A 20,398-nucleotide genomic window follows, 5' to 3' on the forward strand; every position below is an offset into this window, starting at 1 on the left:
TCGATACGTGTGTTTAGATATCATGGCAATCGTCACTTTTGCAGCTGGAACGCTGCTACGCCATAAATCCTGGAAAAACGGTGGCCCAACAGATTTTGTCCAATAGATGATCTTCAGAACCTATCAAGAGGTCTTCGATCCATGCTATAGCTTAGAGACGTATTTAGAAAAGATATTCGTATCGGTATTTAATCGTGTGTAATTATAAGTGTCAGTATTATCTGCTCGGATTGGCGGGGAAGTCTGCAGCAATGTAAATCTTTAACTACACCAATGTAAGAGGTTTCACACATATAGGTAGAGCTCGATGACAAACGCGTGTCTCACATGCAAAAGTTACATAACTGACTGGACCTCCGATATGAATACCATCGGCGACGTTCAAGTTATCAAAATCATCGTCCATCACACATGTCTCGTACTCTTTCGTATAATATGCGTAGATTTTTTATCGTAAGATGACGAAACCCTTAACACCATCCGACGATGAGCGAGAGAATATACTATATTATACATATATTATATGTGTATGTCGATTACAATTAGACGGCATATCGCGATGGTGAGTATAAGACGGGATCAGACTTGAGTAAATAAAAGATGGAAAGAGAGAATATTTTCAGATCATTTTTTAAATACTTATATTTCAACCTCGCGCACATCGGTAGATATTATACACATGTACATACATACACCTACGCTTATGCAGTAAGTCACTGCATACATAGGTATACATAACACAGGGATGCGCAGGCATACCGTGGTGTTTCGAACGTACGTTGTACGTGCTGTGTTTGAAATTAAAAATCACTCGACGTGGTTAATTTTGACAAAGGATAATACGGAATGCGTTGATTGGGTATGGCAAAGAATTATATGCGGAATATTGCATGAGTAAAAAAAGGCGTTATAAATTTTATATCAAAATATATTTGTGCATATAGACAATTATCAGATAAATATCTATATATGATATACATATATATGTAAATATACATATTTATATATAAGTATTACATATATATGTATGTGTATAATAGACAACCGTACACCGTAATCCGGTTAATCTCGGCGCATAAATATCATATACGTTGTGAATATACGTAAATACACAATGCATGCTTAAAACGTACGGTGTAGAATTTGTATACATATACATGTATGTATATATATATGTATGTATACTATTTATTATACGAATGCATTCACAACGAATATGTCTCTTTACATTATTGTTACATAAAATAAAATATCTCAATCGCTCTCTACCTATCTCTCGCACAATCAACCGAATGAACAAATGAACAAATGAAGCCTGCTTCACACGTTACGGTAACTCAATAACTAGACCGCGTTTGAGCCAACGTTTATTGTTGTACATGTGAGTATACTATATACACGATACTGCAGACGATGGCTCAAACACATGTCTAAATAAAATACGTTGTTACGATAAGTATATATTTTCAATAATAATATTAAATTCTCTAATGAAAATACGTATTAAACTTTCTATACATTACATAGTTAAAATTATTTTAGGCTTAACATACGTATATATTAAATATACATATACATATTTAATATATATTTTTGTATTTCATATGCATATGTTTATGATTATAATACAACAGGTTATTATGGGATGCGGACAGACATATAGTACAGTGTCGGATCGGGGGCTTGAGATAAAACTGCTTAATTATAAATACATTAAATTTCTATCGATAGAGCTAGTACAGCATATTCGGTAACTATTATTTACGACAGTGATGGTAATAATATTAATATTAACAATAATAATAATAATAATAATAATAATAATAATAACGATGATGATGATAATGATAATATGTATCAGTAGTAGTAACAATAACAACAACAACAACAACAAATATATATGTCGTTATTGTTATTAGCGTATGATAATATCTACGATCATAATTAACAGTTACACATCAAACATAATGATTACGATTCTTATACAACTTATAATAATGACGATAATCGCAATTTAGCAGAATCTCATACGTAACGACGGACCTATGTGTACATGAATTGCTTGGTGTTTTCCGGCGTATCGGTGTGAATTTATGATATACAGTATAGGATGATGTGACTGCATGTATAAATGTCAAACAAATGATCATGTCGACGGGGCATTTACGAAAAAGTGTGTAATGATAATAATAATAATAATAATAATAATAATAATAATAATAATAATAATAATAACAACAATAATAATTGATATAACAATATTATATCTATCAATAATCATAATAACGTAATAATCGTACGTAATCACAACGCCATGAACGGAATATACAACGATGTAAATTTGTTACAATACATGAATATATATATATATATATATATGTATGTATGTATAAAAATTGAACCGTTGAACCAAGTATCTTCGCGCAGAGACGACCCAATCTTACGGGACGTTTACTTTCTTTTTTTTTTTCTAACGTAAGATTAAGGTGGATATAGGTTATAAAACCTAGGTAAGAAATGAATATTACGGGCTGCTGGCAGCGGTCACGTTGCATCGATATTCCGCACGACCGTTTGAACAACCCCACCGTTGATACGCGTATAAGTAATGGGTACACACACAGGCAATTTCATCTTGAGTATAGAAGTCTGCAGTATGTACCTATGATAGAATGGCGGTTCTGTAATAATCAAATGAAAGCGGAGAAGGCCGTCGTCGCCAGTTCTCAATGCCCACGCAACTAGATTGATATACCAGGTAGGTAGGTAGGTAGGTAGGTAGGTAGGTAGGTAAGTAGGTAGATAGGTACAGGCTCACGGGAACTGTGTAGGTGACGATGCCCCATTCACGCATATACACGTAATTATGTAGGTAGATATGCATAATGAAATGTATGTACAATTGCAATACCACAATTATACTGCACAATTATACCCCACAGCATTCATATTGTACATTCAACGTATACGCGCGTACCACGAGGATTCTGTGAAGCGTTCGGTCAATCGAGAGTGGTTAACGCGAAACATGGTATCACCTAAACAGATTCAACTTTGCCTGCCTCACCTGCGAATCCTTTCGGTTCACGCGAACTGTTCGCCGGGTCGTAATGCACACGCAATACATGGACGAGGAAGCTCGTATACCTGTAGTACATACAGTCATGGCCGTCGTAGTAGGTGTATAAATAATGTAACTGTTTTTCGTTAAATCACTGTACATATACATATACGACTATACGATTGTTCGTTTAGCAATTTTCGCTTATTATTACATGAATATGCCGCAGTTATTGACCGACGACCGTGCGTAACGGTAAACGTGGGTGTCGCGCGACGAATCGGGCCCAATTTCCTGCAGCTCTATTCCTCGGAGTCTCCTCGAATAGCTACTCGCTCCCTGGGGACGGCGGAGCGAAGAAGCCGGAGCTCGAGGGCCGAAGCAACGAGCTTTGCATGGGATTTGACGGGAGGATCGCGAGAGCCGCTGCTACATGGGCCCGACAGCGTGCTGTTGGAACTGATCGAGATGCCTCGAGATCTCGCGCTGCAGCTGCTCAGGTACCACGCCGACGCTGCTGAAGAGCGACCTGAGGACGCTCAGCTCTTCGGTAAGGAGTTCGATCCTCTTTTTGAGGAGGTCGTTGTCTTTGACGAGTAGTTTCACCTTCTCCTCGGTCTCCCTCGAACGGACCTTAGCCTTCTCGCGGCTCTTCCTCACCGCAATGTTGTTCCGCTCCCTGCGACGCCGGTACTCGTCGCTCGCTTTGTCGATGCTCTTTGACTGTTTCCTCGCCGCTGCCGCGGCCGCGGCGGCCGCAGCATGCTGAGGGTGCTGGTGCTGGTGTTGGTGCTGGTGCTGATGGGGGTGGGGGTGGGGGTGCTGGTGCTGGTGCTGGTGCGACATCACGGGTTTCATGGGGACCCGCGGCTGCTGGTGACCCCCGGGGACCGTGCTGGGCGTCAAGGTCGTGAAGGTCGGCCCCCCGTTCGCGAAGGGACCGGCGCCGTTCGCCGGGCTGTAGGCGCCGGCACCTGCGGGGTACTGAGGGCAGTGACGCCGATAGTCGGCGGGGTCGAGGGGCTCTTCCTTTATGCTGGGGGACTCGGAACTCGAGCTGTTGCTGTCGCTGCAGCTGTTGCTCCCTTGGTGATAGCTCGCGCCGCTGTGTACGGGCTGCGGCATGTAGGCGAGCGTCGTTCGCCCTGGGAACCCGGCGTTTCGCGAGTGCTTCATTCCGTTGGAACCTGGGCCTCCACCTCCGCCGCCGCCGCCGCCGCTGGCGTTGTTCCCGTTCCCGTTACCGCCCCCCAACATGTCGAGGAGACCATCGTTGAAGTGTGAATCGTCGATCAGATGCTGAAGATCGAGCGATATCTCGGGTGTGTTGAGGTCCGTCAGTTCGCCCGCTGCCGCGCAGTGCTCGGCGTACTGCTGGTTGAGGGTCGCCTTGCTCGCCGACACCTTGTTAACCCCCGTTCCGCCCGTGCCGCCGGACTGCTGGTTGTGGTTCACTTGAAGGGCCGAGTTGTTGTTCAACACTTGGGAGGATTTCTTAAGGTCCGCCGGAACACCTTGGGACTGCGCCTGATGCGCAGCTGATTCGTACATCACCGGTGATTCCATCATTGACAGACTATTCGAACTTCACCGATCTTCACTCCCGCATAATACCGCGGACTCAAACTCTTCCAAGTCTCTTCTCGTACGCCGATGCGGAACGCACGTCCTGCTACTTTTCTCCTTCCTTGTTATATATACGTATAAATGTATAACACATAATAGCCCGGTAACTTTCAAATTAACAAACTGTCACTTTATCAAAATTCTTGAAAACCTCGAGTATGCGGTGGGATGTTCACTTGCGTATGTGCGCGCAATATCGGTATACAATAGTTCGCACGTATACTTTCTTGTTGTACTGACGAAAAAAACCCTCCGCACCCCACGGCAAAGGTCCACCACGTATACCTGACGTATCCGCTCCTCGCTGCACACTGTTCATCCACCGAATATCTTACACGCGAGTATCTCGGTCGTGTTCGACGACGACCCGCCTCCGCGATAATGTCAGTCGTAGGAGGGAGGCGTAGGCCAGGCTCATTCACGCGCGTCTCACAAGAATTAGCCCGCGTATTACGTGTTTGTTATTAAATTGCCCGGAGTTGAGGAACACGTGTGAGTTATTGCCCCCGGCGATGAGTCTGTTATCTAGAGCCAACGGTACGGGTACATTTCGCTCTTCGGTTGCTTTCAATTTCATCGGATAAGTGTCCGCGCGTATGTATTTTTATAACTCTACTCTCGCGCTCTTTTAATGTTCCTTTATTTTTAACTCCTCTCCTCGTTCGCGTATATGATATACATAACAGGGAGAAGCGTCGCACGAAACCTGACTTCTTTATTCTTATTTTTTTTTTTTTTTTTATCAACAGCGCCAACGGAGTCCGCAACGTGTAGAACCACGAGATAAAACTCACGCACGATTCGAGAGTTGGCGCGCGACTGAATACCGTGGTAACATGGCGCAAGGTTTCAATGCGCTCAAACAGCGCGCAACTTCTCGGCGCAGCCTTTGGCTCCCCGAGTTCTCGCCTCTCTCCGCGCCGAGTCCCAGCCCCCCACCCCGTTCCCCTGCCCGCCCCCTTCGCCTCTTCGCCCATGCGGGCAGCCCTCTCTCCCGCGATCCGCGCCGAGCGGGAAAAGTTTGCAGTCGCCTTTATTGTACGCTATTTATAATACTCGACAAAATCCACTTGATGCCTGCTTGCCTGCCTGACTGCCTGCCTGCCAAATCAGCCGAGTCAGCCAGATGTCAACGAAATCGCCCTGCGACACTGCACCGATACTGCTGCGTTCCACAATTTGACGACAATCGATCGGACTAGCCGCTGCTGCGATCAGCAATAATTATCACGACTGTCGAACTCGACCCTGTCGTGAACGTGGTATGCCTGGTATTAGATGGGTTGCATTCGAGATCGCGTGCCCGGTATACCGTCGCGTAAAAATTTTGCATCGATTACGCTGAGAGTACTCGAGGTTTTAAATTCGGCCTGTTCTTACGATTATAGAAGCTGCAAACGCCACGGCCGAACTTTTTGTGCCGCTCAGGGAAGTTTTCAACTACGGGTGTAACGACGCAGAGTAGAACGATAGACGGGAAAATCGTTGTTGACGAATTTTCATTGCAAAAGGGTTGACGCTGATTATGCACTAAGATTATACTAATATGTAGCGTCATTGCGCAAGTCTGTTGTACCTACTCTATACTCTAGAGTGACATATATTCAAATGTATAAGTAGATATGTAATAGGTACACTAAGGTTACAGGCAGTGTTTATTCAAAGCATTTGCTACTCCACGAGGCACAGCATGTTAGTACCTACTATACGGATAGACCTAACCGAATTCGGTGTAATATACCTATATTACACCCTAATACGACTTATATGTCGTACGAACCTTATTATACAGTTAATTCGTATACGTACCCGCTTGCGTTCCATTGCGCAATTCTGTGATAAGTTCGGTTATGGACTGCAGTAGGTATCAATACCGCGCACGAGTGAGGAAAGACCCTCGTATTCGATCGCGTTTTACATAGATATCATAGATATACCTAGGTGTACATAAATCCCTATATATATATATATCCCTGCGACTTGCAGAGATCAGTAGCGTGCAGGGAGATTCCTCCTCGTCATTCGGCTCGTGCAGCGCAGCCCTTTGACAGCGCCGGCTAGAGATCTTCCTCTTTCGTCGGACTCCACCCTCACGTGGGCGGGACTCTGCACCCTCCGATAACACGCGATCAGCCGTCGCATCGGCGAGTCGAGGGACACGATCCAGCCCATTCCGAGGAAGCCACACCCACGGGGTGGCACGTCGGCACCCTGTAGCTACTTGCATTGTCGTCAAATGACGGATATTTCAGTCGCTACAGCACGATGAAGATAATGCTGATTGTAGGCAAACGGAGTTCAGCTATTGCGCACAGAGACGTTATATACATATTTGTTGGTAGAGTGCAGTTACACGGTACACTTACTGGACCTAAGAACGTGCTCGGGCCTCCATGAAATGATTTATAAATACGACGTATCGATTATTCGCGAGAATGAATTTGTAGGAGGAGAAAAAAGAAAAAAAAAAGTCGTCTGACGCAAATATGAGGAATAAAAAGATACCGGTTGGCAAGTTTCGAACAACGACTGAAAGGGCTGAGAAACTTGAATATGTGTACGACTTATTGAAACAAGGATCACCTGTCTAAAAAAGAATCATCGGCTTCATGATTGACTACATATTGCTGAGTTGTAGGATGCTTTACAATCGCATAACATAACATTTTTCTACCTGGAATATAACATTGCTCCACGTCAACACGTTTCTGGATTAAGAGCAGGTTACATAATGCACAGCCCCTTGGTACATGCGTCGAATTCACCGCGTATAATTATTGTTGATATAATGTTCGCCAAACCGAACGCGGCGCCAGTGACTCAACCCCTGAGGTACACTGACCCAAAACGGATCGACCAAAATCCTTCATTGCTTCACGTAAGAATTGCACAAAACAACCGCGACCTTGGGGCTTCTATTGTTCCTTGAAAAATCTGTGAGACAGTTAGTGAAGTCAGCTGCGTAGACACTTTCGTTAGTTCGGTGTAATCGCCGTACAGTGAACACGTCTGTAGGTATTCCTCGTTAGCCCAATTCGGGACAGTATACCGGAACCGTCAAGTTTTTTATTTTCGCAAGACCAAATATTTTGTTTTCTTATCAACTTTTAGAATTATGCGACTATCATATAATGTAAATATGAAATACGTAAGGTTATTTGTATTCAAAAATAGTCATAAAAATATATGTTTAAACATAAAGTTATGAAAAATTTATTCATTCCGGACTCAAGTGAAATGTTCACGTTTTCGACTTAAAAAGCGGTATGAAAGTGCTACATGATTCCCCCTTGGTCTTTTTCCATTTTTTATACCATATGTAAGATCACCTAAACAGCAAAAACAGTGTAAAACAGTTTTACAACAAAAAGCATTTTTATGCTATTTTTTGTTTTTTATTTTTTTGTTTACCGTATGTAAAACCACTTAGCGATTCATATTTTGGCTATCGTAGGAAAAGACGTACTATCCAAATTCATCTTACGAGGAAAAATTGAAGATTTTAAAATAATTACTAATCAATGATGCCACGTGAAAAAGCACATTTTGAACTATAAAACCTGAAATTTACATCCCAATATCGTCGATAGCGCATTAATGGTATATAAAATTAAGCACGAAGCCAAAAAAGTCAACTGTTATACATTCGAGGCTTTTTATTGGTTACAGAAAAAGAAAATAGTTAAAAGAAAACAAGTTAACTTTCGAAAACCACAAATCAAATTTTCGTATTGAACTCGATGCGTGAGTTGTTGATGAATATCGTCAAAAAATTTATAATCTGAGAAAATTTTTCACTCGCAAAAACTTAAAAAAAAAAAACCCTCAGACACCTTGCGCCCCCACGCCATGGCGTGGTTGGCGTACTGGGTAATTTGGCCCTGTCTGTAGAGTGTATTGCTCTGAGATAATTAAAAAAAGGAAATAAATTTATTGGAACGCATGAAAAGGTTGAGTGCTCGTGAGCAAATTTGGATAGTCCGCGTAGGAACCACATGCGGAAGATCTGCGAATTTACGTCTGACGAACATACGAGCTCTTGCAAATTATATTGCTGTACGGGACGAGAGAGGAAGTAGGTACATACAATATAGGTACTCATTAAACTTGTGAAGTTCAATCATTATCAAGATTTATTCCGAAAAAATTAATGGGACGAAGCAAACGCTCGTTTGAGAAAAAGAGTAAGCCAAAAACACTGTCGTCCGTGCCATACGCAGCTATATTATAGGCATCGTACAAGTAACGTACGGAGATAACGAGTATAAGGAAATTAAATGTTGTAGTTGAAGCGTGGCTCAACTGATAAAACTAAGTATTCAAATCTAACGTGCGGTTTTGATCGGGTTCGAGATATCTCCACAAACATCTGCACTGGCTGTTAATCCAATATATGTAAAGCACACAATTATCGTATACAGTATGACAATAATTACATACATTATAGGATAGCATTGATAGGGGATCGCAAGGATAAATATTCGAAAAACAAATTGACTTAATACGCATTTCATTTTTAGGGAAAACAATTAAACACGTAAACAAATAACAAACGCGCATGCTTGCAGAATGTCGTCTTTTTGTTTCATATGATTTGTGTCAATGAAATGACGAACGACTAGATTAGCGTGTCGCATAAAATATACACCGCTTCAGCTTATCTAGCTCGTGTGTCTATAATTTATTCTGTTATCTGAACATTTCTGTAGAACAATTAGGCTGCTCAAAAATTTTATCTCATATCAAGCATTCATCGTTGCACGTACCATTCGTGGATACACGAATGCACGGAACTCGGTGCACGTCAGACGGGTCTCATCACTTCTGTGCCAACATACTCGTTGATAAAAAAGCAAATTTTGCCTTCGTGACTGACGTCGTTTTACTGCTATATCGTTGGAGCCGACCAACAGTCGCAGGTATAAAAACTTCATCGTACCGAATGAAGTGGATCGTTTGTAGGTGTATTACCGGCCAACATTTCACTGTACCTAGGTAGGCACACGGCGACGGATTCTCTTACCCACTGAAGTGTATCATATGTAGGTATATTACCGGCTAAAATTTCTACTGTTCCTAGGTATGCGTACGGAGGTAGATTTTGATTAATTTAAGGCGGCCAGTGTCGTTTACTGTCAAATATTTAATTTGCGTAGCAGATAACACGGGTGGTCTTGGATCGGTCAGATTCCACCTCGTAGGCGCACAATGTTCCGTATGAGCGATGCCAAGATAAGTGTGCGCCGATCGCACCAAGTTCATTGAAAAAATAAAAATAAACGCGTGCGAGCCGACGCACTATCTTTTATTTACCGCGAAGAGAAGCCTTTGGCCTACCTTGCGGAAACGTTATCACTTATTTCTCGCCTCTCGTGATGAAACTCCACTTTTGACAAGTTTTACATATTTATATGTAGATTTTAAAGGCTTTTCCAACGACTTTACGACTAGATTACATGACAAACGTTTTGAAGTGTATATAGATATAGATTCTGTGATAAACGCGATTGTCCATCTCGCTCTATTTGACCCGTGGAATGACCAATTTGTATACGTATAAAAATGACATAAAAAGTCGCTCAACCCATACGAAATATGCGTAAACATTTGAACCCTATGGTGGCGCCCGCATGGTGGCAAAAATTGAAACATCACCGTTGCGGATAGAATTCGAAGCTGATTGGCCACATTTCAAATTCTACCCTAAATTCGAATTCGGCACCGAACAAAGTGATGGCGTTGGACAACTGAAATTATTCAATTAAACATCAATGGTGTTCGAACACGTATACCATACATGGTACACGGAGAGAAAAATCTGAGAAAAATTACCCTGCTGTTACTACAGTCGTGATGTAAAAGACACCTAATGCAGTTTTTACCGTGCTGCATCAGAAAAATGCGTCGTCACATTTTAAATTTTGTGCTGTCGAAATACATAGTTTCTAAGCAAGGTAGTAATTTTTTTCATAAAAACCCACAATTTTTGTAACATGCATCAATAAAAACTGCATTAGGTGTCTTTTACATCACCATTAGTAACAGCAGGGTAATTTTTTTCAGATTTTTCTCTCCGTGTACGGAACAGAGATCGACTTACCACTGTAAGCTATTTTTCTATGTTCGGCGATTGGACGAGAGGGCAAGTTCTAATATTATTAGAGTACCGTGAAGTAACCGTGGCGATGAATACCTGCAGGTGAAAATTATCCATCCGTCATTAACCGAGTGGATTATTAGATTGAGAGAAACGATATACACACTTGGGCTCACAAAACTATTTTTGTTTGCTAGGATAGTCGAAAAAAAAGCTTTGTTCCGTAAGATAACCGGTCAAGCGTTGCGTAGTAGCTGACAACCTTTGACTGAAGATTGCTGAAGTTTGATTTGTATACATGGTGGCTCATTTCCGGAATTTTGTTTATTTTTTTTCTATCATCGAACCTCAATTATAGAGTGGCTGTATGTAGAAGGTATCGAAAAGCTTATGTTTTATACGTCACGTTATCTAGTGTGCTCATCTCGCTTCGTTCTATACCCGCCGAAAGGTAAGGTCTTTTCCATGTGTTGCGAAGAAGCTTTGAGGTTTGGTTATTATTTCATTCTCGTAATTTTCTATATATATGGATAATTATGTGTAAAATGATCGTGCGTAGCATCGGATCAACGCGCACTACACCGCTGCGAATGGCGATGACCATAACTGAGATAATTAAAATACTAGAAAAATAATGACATTCACATACTTCGCAAGCTGTATACATATATGTATAATATTATCTGATATATTGTATTTTGTTACACATACACTGATGAAGAATCGCATTAGTGCAATAGTTCCAACGTCTAGCTCACATGTCCGTTAATTGTGCATCGTAACTGTGGACGGACTCTTCCTCGGATCTGATATTTCAGCCGCATGGGTTTCTTTCGTATGTAGGCGGAGCTGAAATCGAAAGTGGAAGTTGATATGCGGACACCGGGAGAAAAATTATTCCTGATTAAGAAAACCTGATACTAACGTATAGTGTTTGAATGCCACAGATTGGGGTTGTAGGGCGGATTCGCCGTAACATAGACGTGAAATATTGTCAGCGGTGTGACGACGGATTGAAATACACCAGGGCACGGCAAATTTTGGGGAAGCGATCGCTGCAATTGGGGCGTTAATGACACTGCGTTTGTAGTAGCATCGTGATTGGTCCAGGAAAGCGTTGCTCGATGCTGCAATGGCTGAAATACGATTTTCCTTTGACTTTGTGATTCACTGAAAATCCACTCAATTCTTCGGTCTGGTTGTGAAATTTTGCCAAAATTACACTCAGCAAATCCACTTTTGCATCACCGAAATATCACTGATTTTATCCACTGGCGATTTCCAAAAACTCGGCCCTGCCCGAGTACTAGGTTAACGGCATTTTGTTCAATAAGCCTGTTTCTCAGTAAATTTTCGTGTGACTCCCTTTTCTACTAGCTATACCTCTAAAATTTTTTACCGGTTGAGAAAGCGAGCGTGGTGAAGTGGGACTTGGCACGCTGGCGGCCCGGGTTCGAGGCTTGCCAGTTTTTTTATTTTTCCTAAATTACATTTTCATTGATCGATGAACATCAATTAACAATAAACACATTCTTTGTATTTTATTATATAAAATTTTTGTTCCAGTCATTTTCGTGAATAAACACAAAGCCACTGAATCGGAATTTCAAACTTCACCCCTCATCTATTGCGGAACTTGAGATTCGTGCACGCGGATTCCAGCGTCGTTCGTGACGAGACGGACCGAAGTACGAAGCCCGGAGCAGTGAGCACTCGAAATGCAGTAAGCCGTGGCCGTCGCGAACACAGCGGAAAACGAGTGATCCGTGCACCAACGCACAGCGGCAACAGGTCACGGCGATGCAGTCGTGTAGGGCGAGTCTCCGGCTCGTGTGTGCGATGCGACGGCACGCAACTTACTGCACGATTTCGTGTGCTCCGGGCAAGGCTCTGGGCTTGATGTCGTCTGGAATCTTGTCAAACTACATACTACAGTGCATCCGCCACGAAACTTTGCCACGTTCTTAACGAAAAAATTAAGTAAGAAACACTTCAATTTTTCTGGATCCTTCAGTGTCATCGCATTCGACCGATACTTTACAAAATTTCGAGACGATTGTTAACAGTTGCCGAACTCGTACGTGGTCGTACGTGGTACGAAGAAGTAGGTCGACATAAACGACCACTGGCTCACTTTTCTAATGCTTTCGTCGTTATCTCAGAGATTATTCATTCACAGCATGGTAAACGGTATTATTGTTGTCAAGAATATGTGCAAAGTTTTGGAAATTATGTCAATATGGTAGCCGCTACTACGTGAATATGTTATTAGCTACAATGTGCCACTGAAGTGGCTACTGAGTGATCATAGTAATCGTTACTATGCTTACATATTCTAGAGCACCAAAATGGCATAATTGTCACTTATTTACTATGTTTCTTTGGTAACCGTAACTGTAACTTTAGTTGCCGTTACTATAAAATTCTCACCGTGTAAATAACAATATGTCGTTGCAACGACACCGAGTGTTGGTCGTTTTGACGCAACCTGCCAAACTGAAGCGACTGCGCTCTCGGGCCAGTACAGTTGATATCTATATTTTCAGTCAAGTCTCTTGATTGTAACATTCGAAACAAATGTGCGCTCAGTAACTTCGCACTCGTTACAGGCAGTGTGAATTAGTTATACGTCGACACATTGCAACAAGTAACTCACATAGAGTTTTGAAGCTACGTACACTAGTCTTAAAAATACATAATATGTAGACTTTCTGTAAGTGCGTCACAAGGCACTTAAGAAATTGTCAACGGCGAATAACGTCACCCTTAAAGAAAAAAACTAATGAAAGCACGAAAATTTTCTTGGAAACTGATGACGATTTAATCGAAATGCAATGGTTCGGAGTAGTTCCCAAGAGTATCTTAGTGTAGTGATTGGTACTTTGTCTTTAAGGGCGTTCATCTGCATTCACTGCTTTTCGCGGATGGGAGCACTAGAAGCTGTGTTAGCGGCGTCGTAGTTGTACACAGGATATCGCGGAGCATATGGAACGGCCTGAACATAATCGGACTCCTCCGTGTCCTTGATAGATTGGGCACCATACATGCACTGTTCATAAGAAGGTGGAGCTGAAATTGACATGTTGACAGAACATTAGATTCGGCCGTTCATTTTGTACAAATAACATATTATCAAAACTTGAATAAATATTATTTTCAATGTTATTCTGACTCACGTAAATCGCGTGGATCACCCTGACTTGGATACGGAGGCGACGGTGTGTCACTAGGTTGTGAGTGACCAGGGAAAGACGTATTTGTAAAATCTGCAGGGTTTTGTAGGGGTGGTGCACTAGGTGATGGGGTCACCCGGACGTTTGGGCTGTACATGTCGAAGGACCCGTACAGTGGAACTGTTCCAATAAGGATGGGGAAGTCTTCGTGGATGTCGCAGTGCCTGTAAAAGAATTTCTTGTCCAGTTTATTAATTATTACACCGTAATATAGTTCGAATCAAAGAATTTTCTTAGATACCATGAACTTGGGAATGGTGTCGTGGAGGTTGTATAAAATTTCGGCCAACGTCTGTAGTGATGCGGCGTGAAACATGGGCCAAACAAGACAGAGTTGGTTCTCTTGGTAAAAGCTATTTGAAACGTGAGTGATTGTAAAACAACGTCAAGCGAATCTGTCATTCAGTATTAAAGTAAAACCATCATACATCTGGGCAAATACTAAATAGCACTGCCTGGTACTTTCTTGATCGAATAAAACCTAATTGTTTCAATTTCAGATTCCGAAATTCATGATACAATATTGGCCGTGTTTGGCACCTATGTTTTAGCATTTAAATTTTCAGCACTTGGCAAAATAATCAACAGCAAAAGTTAATTACTTACACCCCGGAGAAAGACATCGTTACTCTCAAGACGTAATCAAGGTCGATTATCCCGCAGAACTCAAGATTGGACGGAGGAAGCGCCGGAACTTTCAATGGTAGTATAACAGGCTCCTCGGATTTGTTAGCAAACGGTTCATTGAACTGCGATTTTATCACACTCGATCCTACTTTCTTGGAGCGATGATACGGAGAGCTCGCTTCAAATCTCAACTTCTACAGTCGTATCGTTCCGGTTAATGATAAAGTGAATAGGAATGTTAAGGAATTTTAATTTAATTTTAATTGCCAATGCTTGATCCAAACCGCAACATGCCAGCATGTTCTGCAGTATTTAAATGACATTTATGTTGCTCACTTTGACGTACCTGTCTCAAAGAAACCTGTATCTGCTCCACTTCGACTGTGGAATTATTTTCACATTCTACAGTAACAGGTATGATTTGACCAGGCACAAATCCACTCGAGGGAATAGATATTATTGCCGATAAATTTCCCTTGCCCATACAAAAGCAGCAAAAGCTCTTCTGCATGTTTCCGTGGATCGACAGCTACACATTTAAATTATTATCATGATGGTTCTAATCATAAGTATGTACTTCGAAATCGCTCAAGTTTTGATGAGTTTTACTCTGAAATCTCGGGACAAAAAGGTTGCGATATCGACGTAAAGAGGGTCGTTCACATTTACATAGAATACAGTTGAAGATGCAAACGGTATAACTAGTTTTCCATTTATGAAACCGAGCCATCTTCGATTCACGCAGATTTTGGAAACGTTTTTAATTTTAACAGGTGTCGATTGATAAAGAGGCATTCGTGAGGAACTGTGAATTTAGTCTAATACATTCAGAGCCACAATGTTGACTTACAGCAGCTTGCGGTCTCTCGTTTAAGTTATAGGCAGAAACAATTGTGAATGCAGCCTTGACCTCATGATCGAACTTCCATGGCCTGTCAAAAGTGGCCTTGATCGTATACCGTATGTGACCAATCTTATGCTCAAAGCTGTTAGGTAGCCCCATCGGTAGTTGAATACTAAACGGATAAACCAGGTGACCGGCTGGAAGCTCGATGGTTGGACCTGCGGTTTGGTGGGCAGTATTACGCACCCTGCAGTAAGGAATTCCTAAAGAAATAATTCTACAGACATACCGGAATCACTTCCTATCAAGTGGAACAGCGAGGAGAAGTAATTCTCCTCACCGCGGTACACTGTCCGCGACTTCCCTCGCTTTACAGTCCATCTCACTTTCGCCTCCCCAACGACCTTCACTCGGAGTCCTAGGGGCAAAAAAACTAGGATAAAGGAAAGGTTGTCATTCGTACGACTTTAGTGTTTCCGTAAAAATTTCGGACAGGCCTCATAAACCCACGAAACTCGTCTATTGCAGGAGAAATTTAACTCGTGACGAATTGTTTTACCTGCGTTTTTATAACGATAATAAAAGTGATGGTAGTTCAAAAAATTTAACGATTTCACATGATTTAATTAATGCGAATCGTTCATTTTGAACGTCAGAAAACATCAAACATGAGCCTAACAGGAGTGAATAGATAAGGGGCCGTACTTAAATTACGTAACGGAATTTGAAGAACTTTTCAACCCCTACCCCCCCTGTGTAACAGATCATAACAAAATGTCAACCCCCCCCCCCCCCCCCCGTCCCAAATTGTACGTAATTTTTCGGAATCAAATAACGAAATAGCATAAAATTTTATTAAAATCATTTGTATTTTTCATTATTCTTCAATTTATTAATTATTAATTAATTATTAAGTGTTTTAATTACTGTAAGTTGAGTGATCTAATGCCAAGAGCTACCGCAGCGCGCTAGTTTCAAAATGTTAAAGGTTTGGCTATAACAGAATCTGGCGCGGGAATTCAGTTTGAATTTTTTTATTAATTATCAAAAAATTTTACATTCAATTCAAAAAATTACGTACAAGCATCAAAAGACCCCCTCCCCCGTATCGTAACAAAGTGTAACAATCGAGTCTGACCCCCCCCCTCCCTTACGTTTGTTACGTAATTTAAGTATGGCCCCTAATCGAACTGCGTGTTCGGCTTGATACAGTATCAAACATTTTTTGAGTGAATACAAATTCTGATTTACTAATACTGTTAGACATTTGAGATTATTGAACAAAGATTAGTGAAGAAAAAAAATGCGAACTTATTAACGGTAAGACGTTGAGAAAAGAAGTTTTTAACGCTTCCGTCCGCACTGTACGTTTTGTGTACCTACTTTGAATGTAAACGTTTGGTGCTAGTGTCAAGCAGCCGTGCGCTTGGTGCCGAAATCTACTCGTAAAACGAACAGAACCAGTTTGTTCGAAAACATGCGAGTTATTAATGTGTACCCAGATTTAGTGAAATCTTTGCGATTTGCGGTCTGCCCAACATTGCAGGCAAACTCGATAACCTTTGATAAACTGATCTGCGCAAACTCTCTGCACGATTCTTCTGTAAAAAATTCCCGACAGATTGCCGCGTAAGACTTTTTGTATGCATAATTTTTTGTTCCAATTGATGGACAGATTTTTAATGTGTGTGTAAACGTGTATGCCTTTATAACTGGTTATATGGACTGCACACATAATTGCACGTCTGTGATATTAAGTAAATATTGAGAATGAATTATGGATGAGATTGCATCATTGATACACACAGCTAGAAAACAAACGCGTCTGCACGTTCCAATGCGTGTGTGTGAGATCATGACCTTTATCAGCTTGGATAAGGCCTGTTCGCATACACGAAACGCCGGGTGCTTTCCAATTTAGTAGAATCAAATAATGAAAGTACACTTTCACAGTGGATAAAAATAGAATTGAATGTCAAATTCCGCTAAAAAAGAGAAACCTAGAAAAAGGAATGGAAACATCCACGTTTAATGCACTGCTGTCAATTTAAACAGTACACATTGTTTTGCCACCGCTACGCAATAGAAAAATAAATGAATAATTCCATGCTCACCTCTGATCTCTTTCGGTGACGAAAAATCTGCCACAATTCTCCCTGACACAAGTTCACCCGGTAGATATATACCATTTTCACGGTCATATTCAATCGCTAATTGCGTGCCTCCCATCGGGACTTGCGAACCGTTATTGTTTCGTGCGTATACTTATGCAAAATTGCTTCAAATACGTTCCATACTCTGAAGTTCTTTGATCGTCGAGAAGCACGAAGTGATCTATGCCACAGGCGCTGACAAACACCAGCCGGCTCTCGGCTATCGTCATCAAGCGACGCGCCTCTTTCCCCAGGGCCGTCCAATTCGGCGGGGTTTTGGGCTAACAATAATCCAGGGACGAACAAACGTGGGGAACGTGGCTTGGCCAGTTTCTGGAAAGCGTAGGTATTTAGGAACTAAAAATTCATTCGTTAAAAAAATTATATGGGTGATGGTACACTGTTTGACCCCGCTACTCACTCGATATAATTTTTTTACTGCTTATAAAAGAATCATCTAGATATGCATGTTCAATTGAGTCACATGGACATTGTTTAAAATATGTGTTGAAAATTTGAAGATGCATCAAACTACCTGCGCGCTTTATTTCACATTAGAGAAAGTCTGTTCGCTACGAAATGCATCAACTCCACGATGTATAAGTACGGTCTGTACCAGAGATCCTGTACCCTTCGCGTTCTTCTTTCTCTAACAATAAGCCACACGGTCACTACCTCCGCCAAGGCAGGTTTGCGCAGATTTTACCTTTGCCTTACATACCTGGCAAATGCTGCCATCCGAAAGTTACGCATACCACGGCGCAGACGGTGACCGTGTAGCTTTGTAGGGGTTCTTTCGAAAACTATTTACGGTACGTAGATCATAGAGATTTCTTATATCTCTATGACGTAGATACTACGTAAACCAGAAGGACCAGAAGCGACCACCGCATAGGTTTCTTTGATCATTCTGCTGCCAGTTTGTGAGACCTTGAACAAGTGGCCGCCATGTTTTGAAACAGTATACTTAGCGCCTTGAGGCGCGTAATTTGAAACATACATTTGAACATGAAAGAACATTACAACATAAAATTATACGACACATTAATATTTTTGACAAGTATAAAACAGTTTGTTGTTGGTTAAATTATCTACTTGGGCGTGAAATAATCATTTTCAAATCATTTTTTCAAAGTGGCATTCGAGACGTGGAGAAATATGATAGATTCCATTAACAAGCCTATTATACGGTATACATATAGAAATGAAATCGTTTAGCCTTCTGAGTAACGAAGCTTTCACGCAACTAAAGGAAACGATCTGCATTGCTTAATCGTGAGCTTAAGATAAAAAGTCCTCTAAACATGAAATCGCATTGAAACAAATTTTACTTACTTTTGTCACTCTAAATTTTAAAAAGCCTAGTATCAACCTGTCGGTGCGATGTCGTCAATATCTGAATCGATAGGAGACATCCAAATTTGTGCGATTGCTATCCGTATTGTCAAAATTGATAGTCTTTTTCGAAAATTCAAGGACTGTAGTTCAAGCGCATGGTAACTTGTTACTTACCGAACACGGCTGATAAGTGGGAGACGGGCCAAACGGATGATCAACTCGTGAGTCACAAGCTCGAACAAGGTTGAATAAGACGCGAGGATAAGAAAAACCAAATATCATCAGATGATATAGTAGATGCCTGGCTTACCTAGTCTATTCTTGAATTTCATATGATACCCAAATTCTCTCACAAGGAAAGTGCCCTAGGTCTAAATCATTAATTTTCTTCATTCAGTGACATGTTGTAATCTACCGAAATACATCAGTCACGTATTTTACCTGCTTATCGGCCGCTTAAGTAGCAAAGACCACCCCCCCCCCCCCCCCCCTAAATAAGGCAGGCATCCGTTGAGGCTAAAAACACTGCCCAATTTATCATCAGTTGATGGTAAATAATTTCCTGGACTTGTCAAAAAATTTGATATCATGATATCATTACCGAGGCATGCTGAGAAATCGAATTTTGGGGGTAAACTATAAGGGTAGTTTTTAAAAAATGACGTCTCCAATGTTTTTTGATGTACTAAATAATAGCGCTTACAAATGGTTCGGAACTGGGCACATGATATGGCAATCGATGAGTGGCAAACAAATCCAAAACAGTTTTTGTTAGATTAAGTGCTTTTTCTTAATTTGAACAGTTAGAAATATTTTTAAAAATCTATTGTACATTTTCTTGATATTTATTACGGTAAATTCTTTCATTTATTCCCCTACCAATTTTCTTCGAAACCTCATATGTTTTATCCATGGAATTGTATCATGATCCTTCATTATAAACATTTCCAGCATCAGTACGTCTAGCCGTCCATATTAACAAGTACAGTTTCGAGAGAAAGAAAAAACTCTCAAAGGGAATCAGAAATATTTGAGTAGTGCAGATTGTTCAATTGAATATTGAACATAAATACTGAATTTCCAAATTATAACATATTCCCGATAAATACTCAAGTTAGGTGATTAAGATGAGACTGACAAGTTCATGCAAGCGAATTACTTGAGCGTAAATGGGGTTGCTTTCAAATTGTTAACCATCGCGTTATTCGGTGACATCGAAACGAAAGATCACGTGTCGCATCAACAGAACTCAGCAGCAAAGTGATATTTCATATAATTCCAACATTATACCCACTAGTAGAAGACACCACGAGATTTGGTAAGAAAAATAAACCTCCCTCCCTCCCTCCTTCCCGCTTTAGCACAGTTCTTCGCCGCAAACCTGTGATAAAATCTGAACCCTAATTACCCGCAGGCTCA

General features: G+C 41.2%; 3 protein-coding genes across 6 annotated transcripts in view; 1 reads left to right on the plus strand and 2 right to left on the minus strand.

Moving 5' to 3' along the window:
• Positions 1-1,573: 1,573 nt before the first annotated feature.
• On the minus strand, positions 1,574-5,558 carry LOC124300304 (CCAAT/enhancer-binding protein-like). The gene has a single exon (XM_046754251.1). The coding sequence runs from the start codon at positions 4,628-4,630 to the stop codon at positions 3,491-3,493; it is 1,140 nt and encodes a 379-aa protein (XP_046610207.1). The 5' UTR covers positions 4,631-5,558; the 3' UTR covers positions 1,574-3,490.
• Positions 5,559-12,206: 6,648 nt separating this feature from the next.
• Positions 12,207-17,734, minus strand: LOC124299897 (arrestin domain-containing protein 17-like). The gene is made up of 7 exons (XM_046753324.1): positions 17,603-17,734; positions 15,778-15,906; positions 15,495-15,706; positions 14,991-15,173; positions 14,624-14,838; positions 13,961-14,181; positions 12,207-13,853 (listed from the first exon to the last, which is right to left on the minus strand). Exons 1-7 carry the CDS (start codon positions 17,715-17,717, stop codon positions 13,693-13,695), a joined length of 1,236 nt encoding a protein of 411 aa, XP_046609280.1. The 5' UTR covers positions 17,718-17,734; the 3' UTR covers positions 12,207-13,692.
• A 134-nt stretch (positions 17,735-17,868) lies between these two features.
• The window catches only part of LOC124299895 (uncharacterized), a 37,311-nt gene continuing 34,781 nt past the window's right edge, over positions 17,869-20,398 (plus strand). For 3 of the 4 annotated variants that reach the window (XM_046753320.1, XM_046753322.1, XM_046753323.1), the window contains exon 1: positions 17,881-17,987. The gene's annotated coding sequence lies outside the window, so the exon portion shown is untranslated. Of the gene's footprint in view, positions 17,988-20,398 lie in introns of all 4 variants that reach the window. The other variant, XM_046753321.1, reaches the window with a different exon arrangement.

The sequence above is a fragment of the Neodiprion virginianus genome, chromosome 3 (genome assembly GCF_021901495.1).
Source record: "Neodiprion virginianus isolate iyNeoVirg1 chromosome 3, iyNeoVirg1.1, whole genome shotgun sequence".
Lineage (NCBI taxonomy): Eukaryota > Metazoa > Arthropoda > Insecta > Hymenoptera > Diprionidae > Neodiprion > Neodiprion virginianus.

Coding starts and splice junctions, on each gene's coding strand:
- LOC124299897 (XM_046753324.1), bottom strand. CDS start 17,717: ATGGGAGGCACGCAATTAGCGATTGAATATGACCGTGAAAATGGTATA. Junction 14,839..14,990: donor TACAGGTTTCTTTGAGACAG/GTACGTCAAAGT, acceptor ATACGACTGTAG/AAGTTGAGATTTGAAGCGAG. Junction 14,182..14,623: donor ACGATGTCTTTCTCCGGGGT/GTAAGTAATTAA, acceptor ATTCTTTTACAG/GCACTGCGACATCCACGAAG.
- LOC124300304 (XM_046754251.1), bottom strand. CDS start 4,630: ATGATGGAATCACCGGTGATGTACGAATCAGCTGCGCATCAGGCGCAG.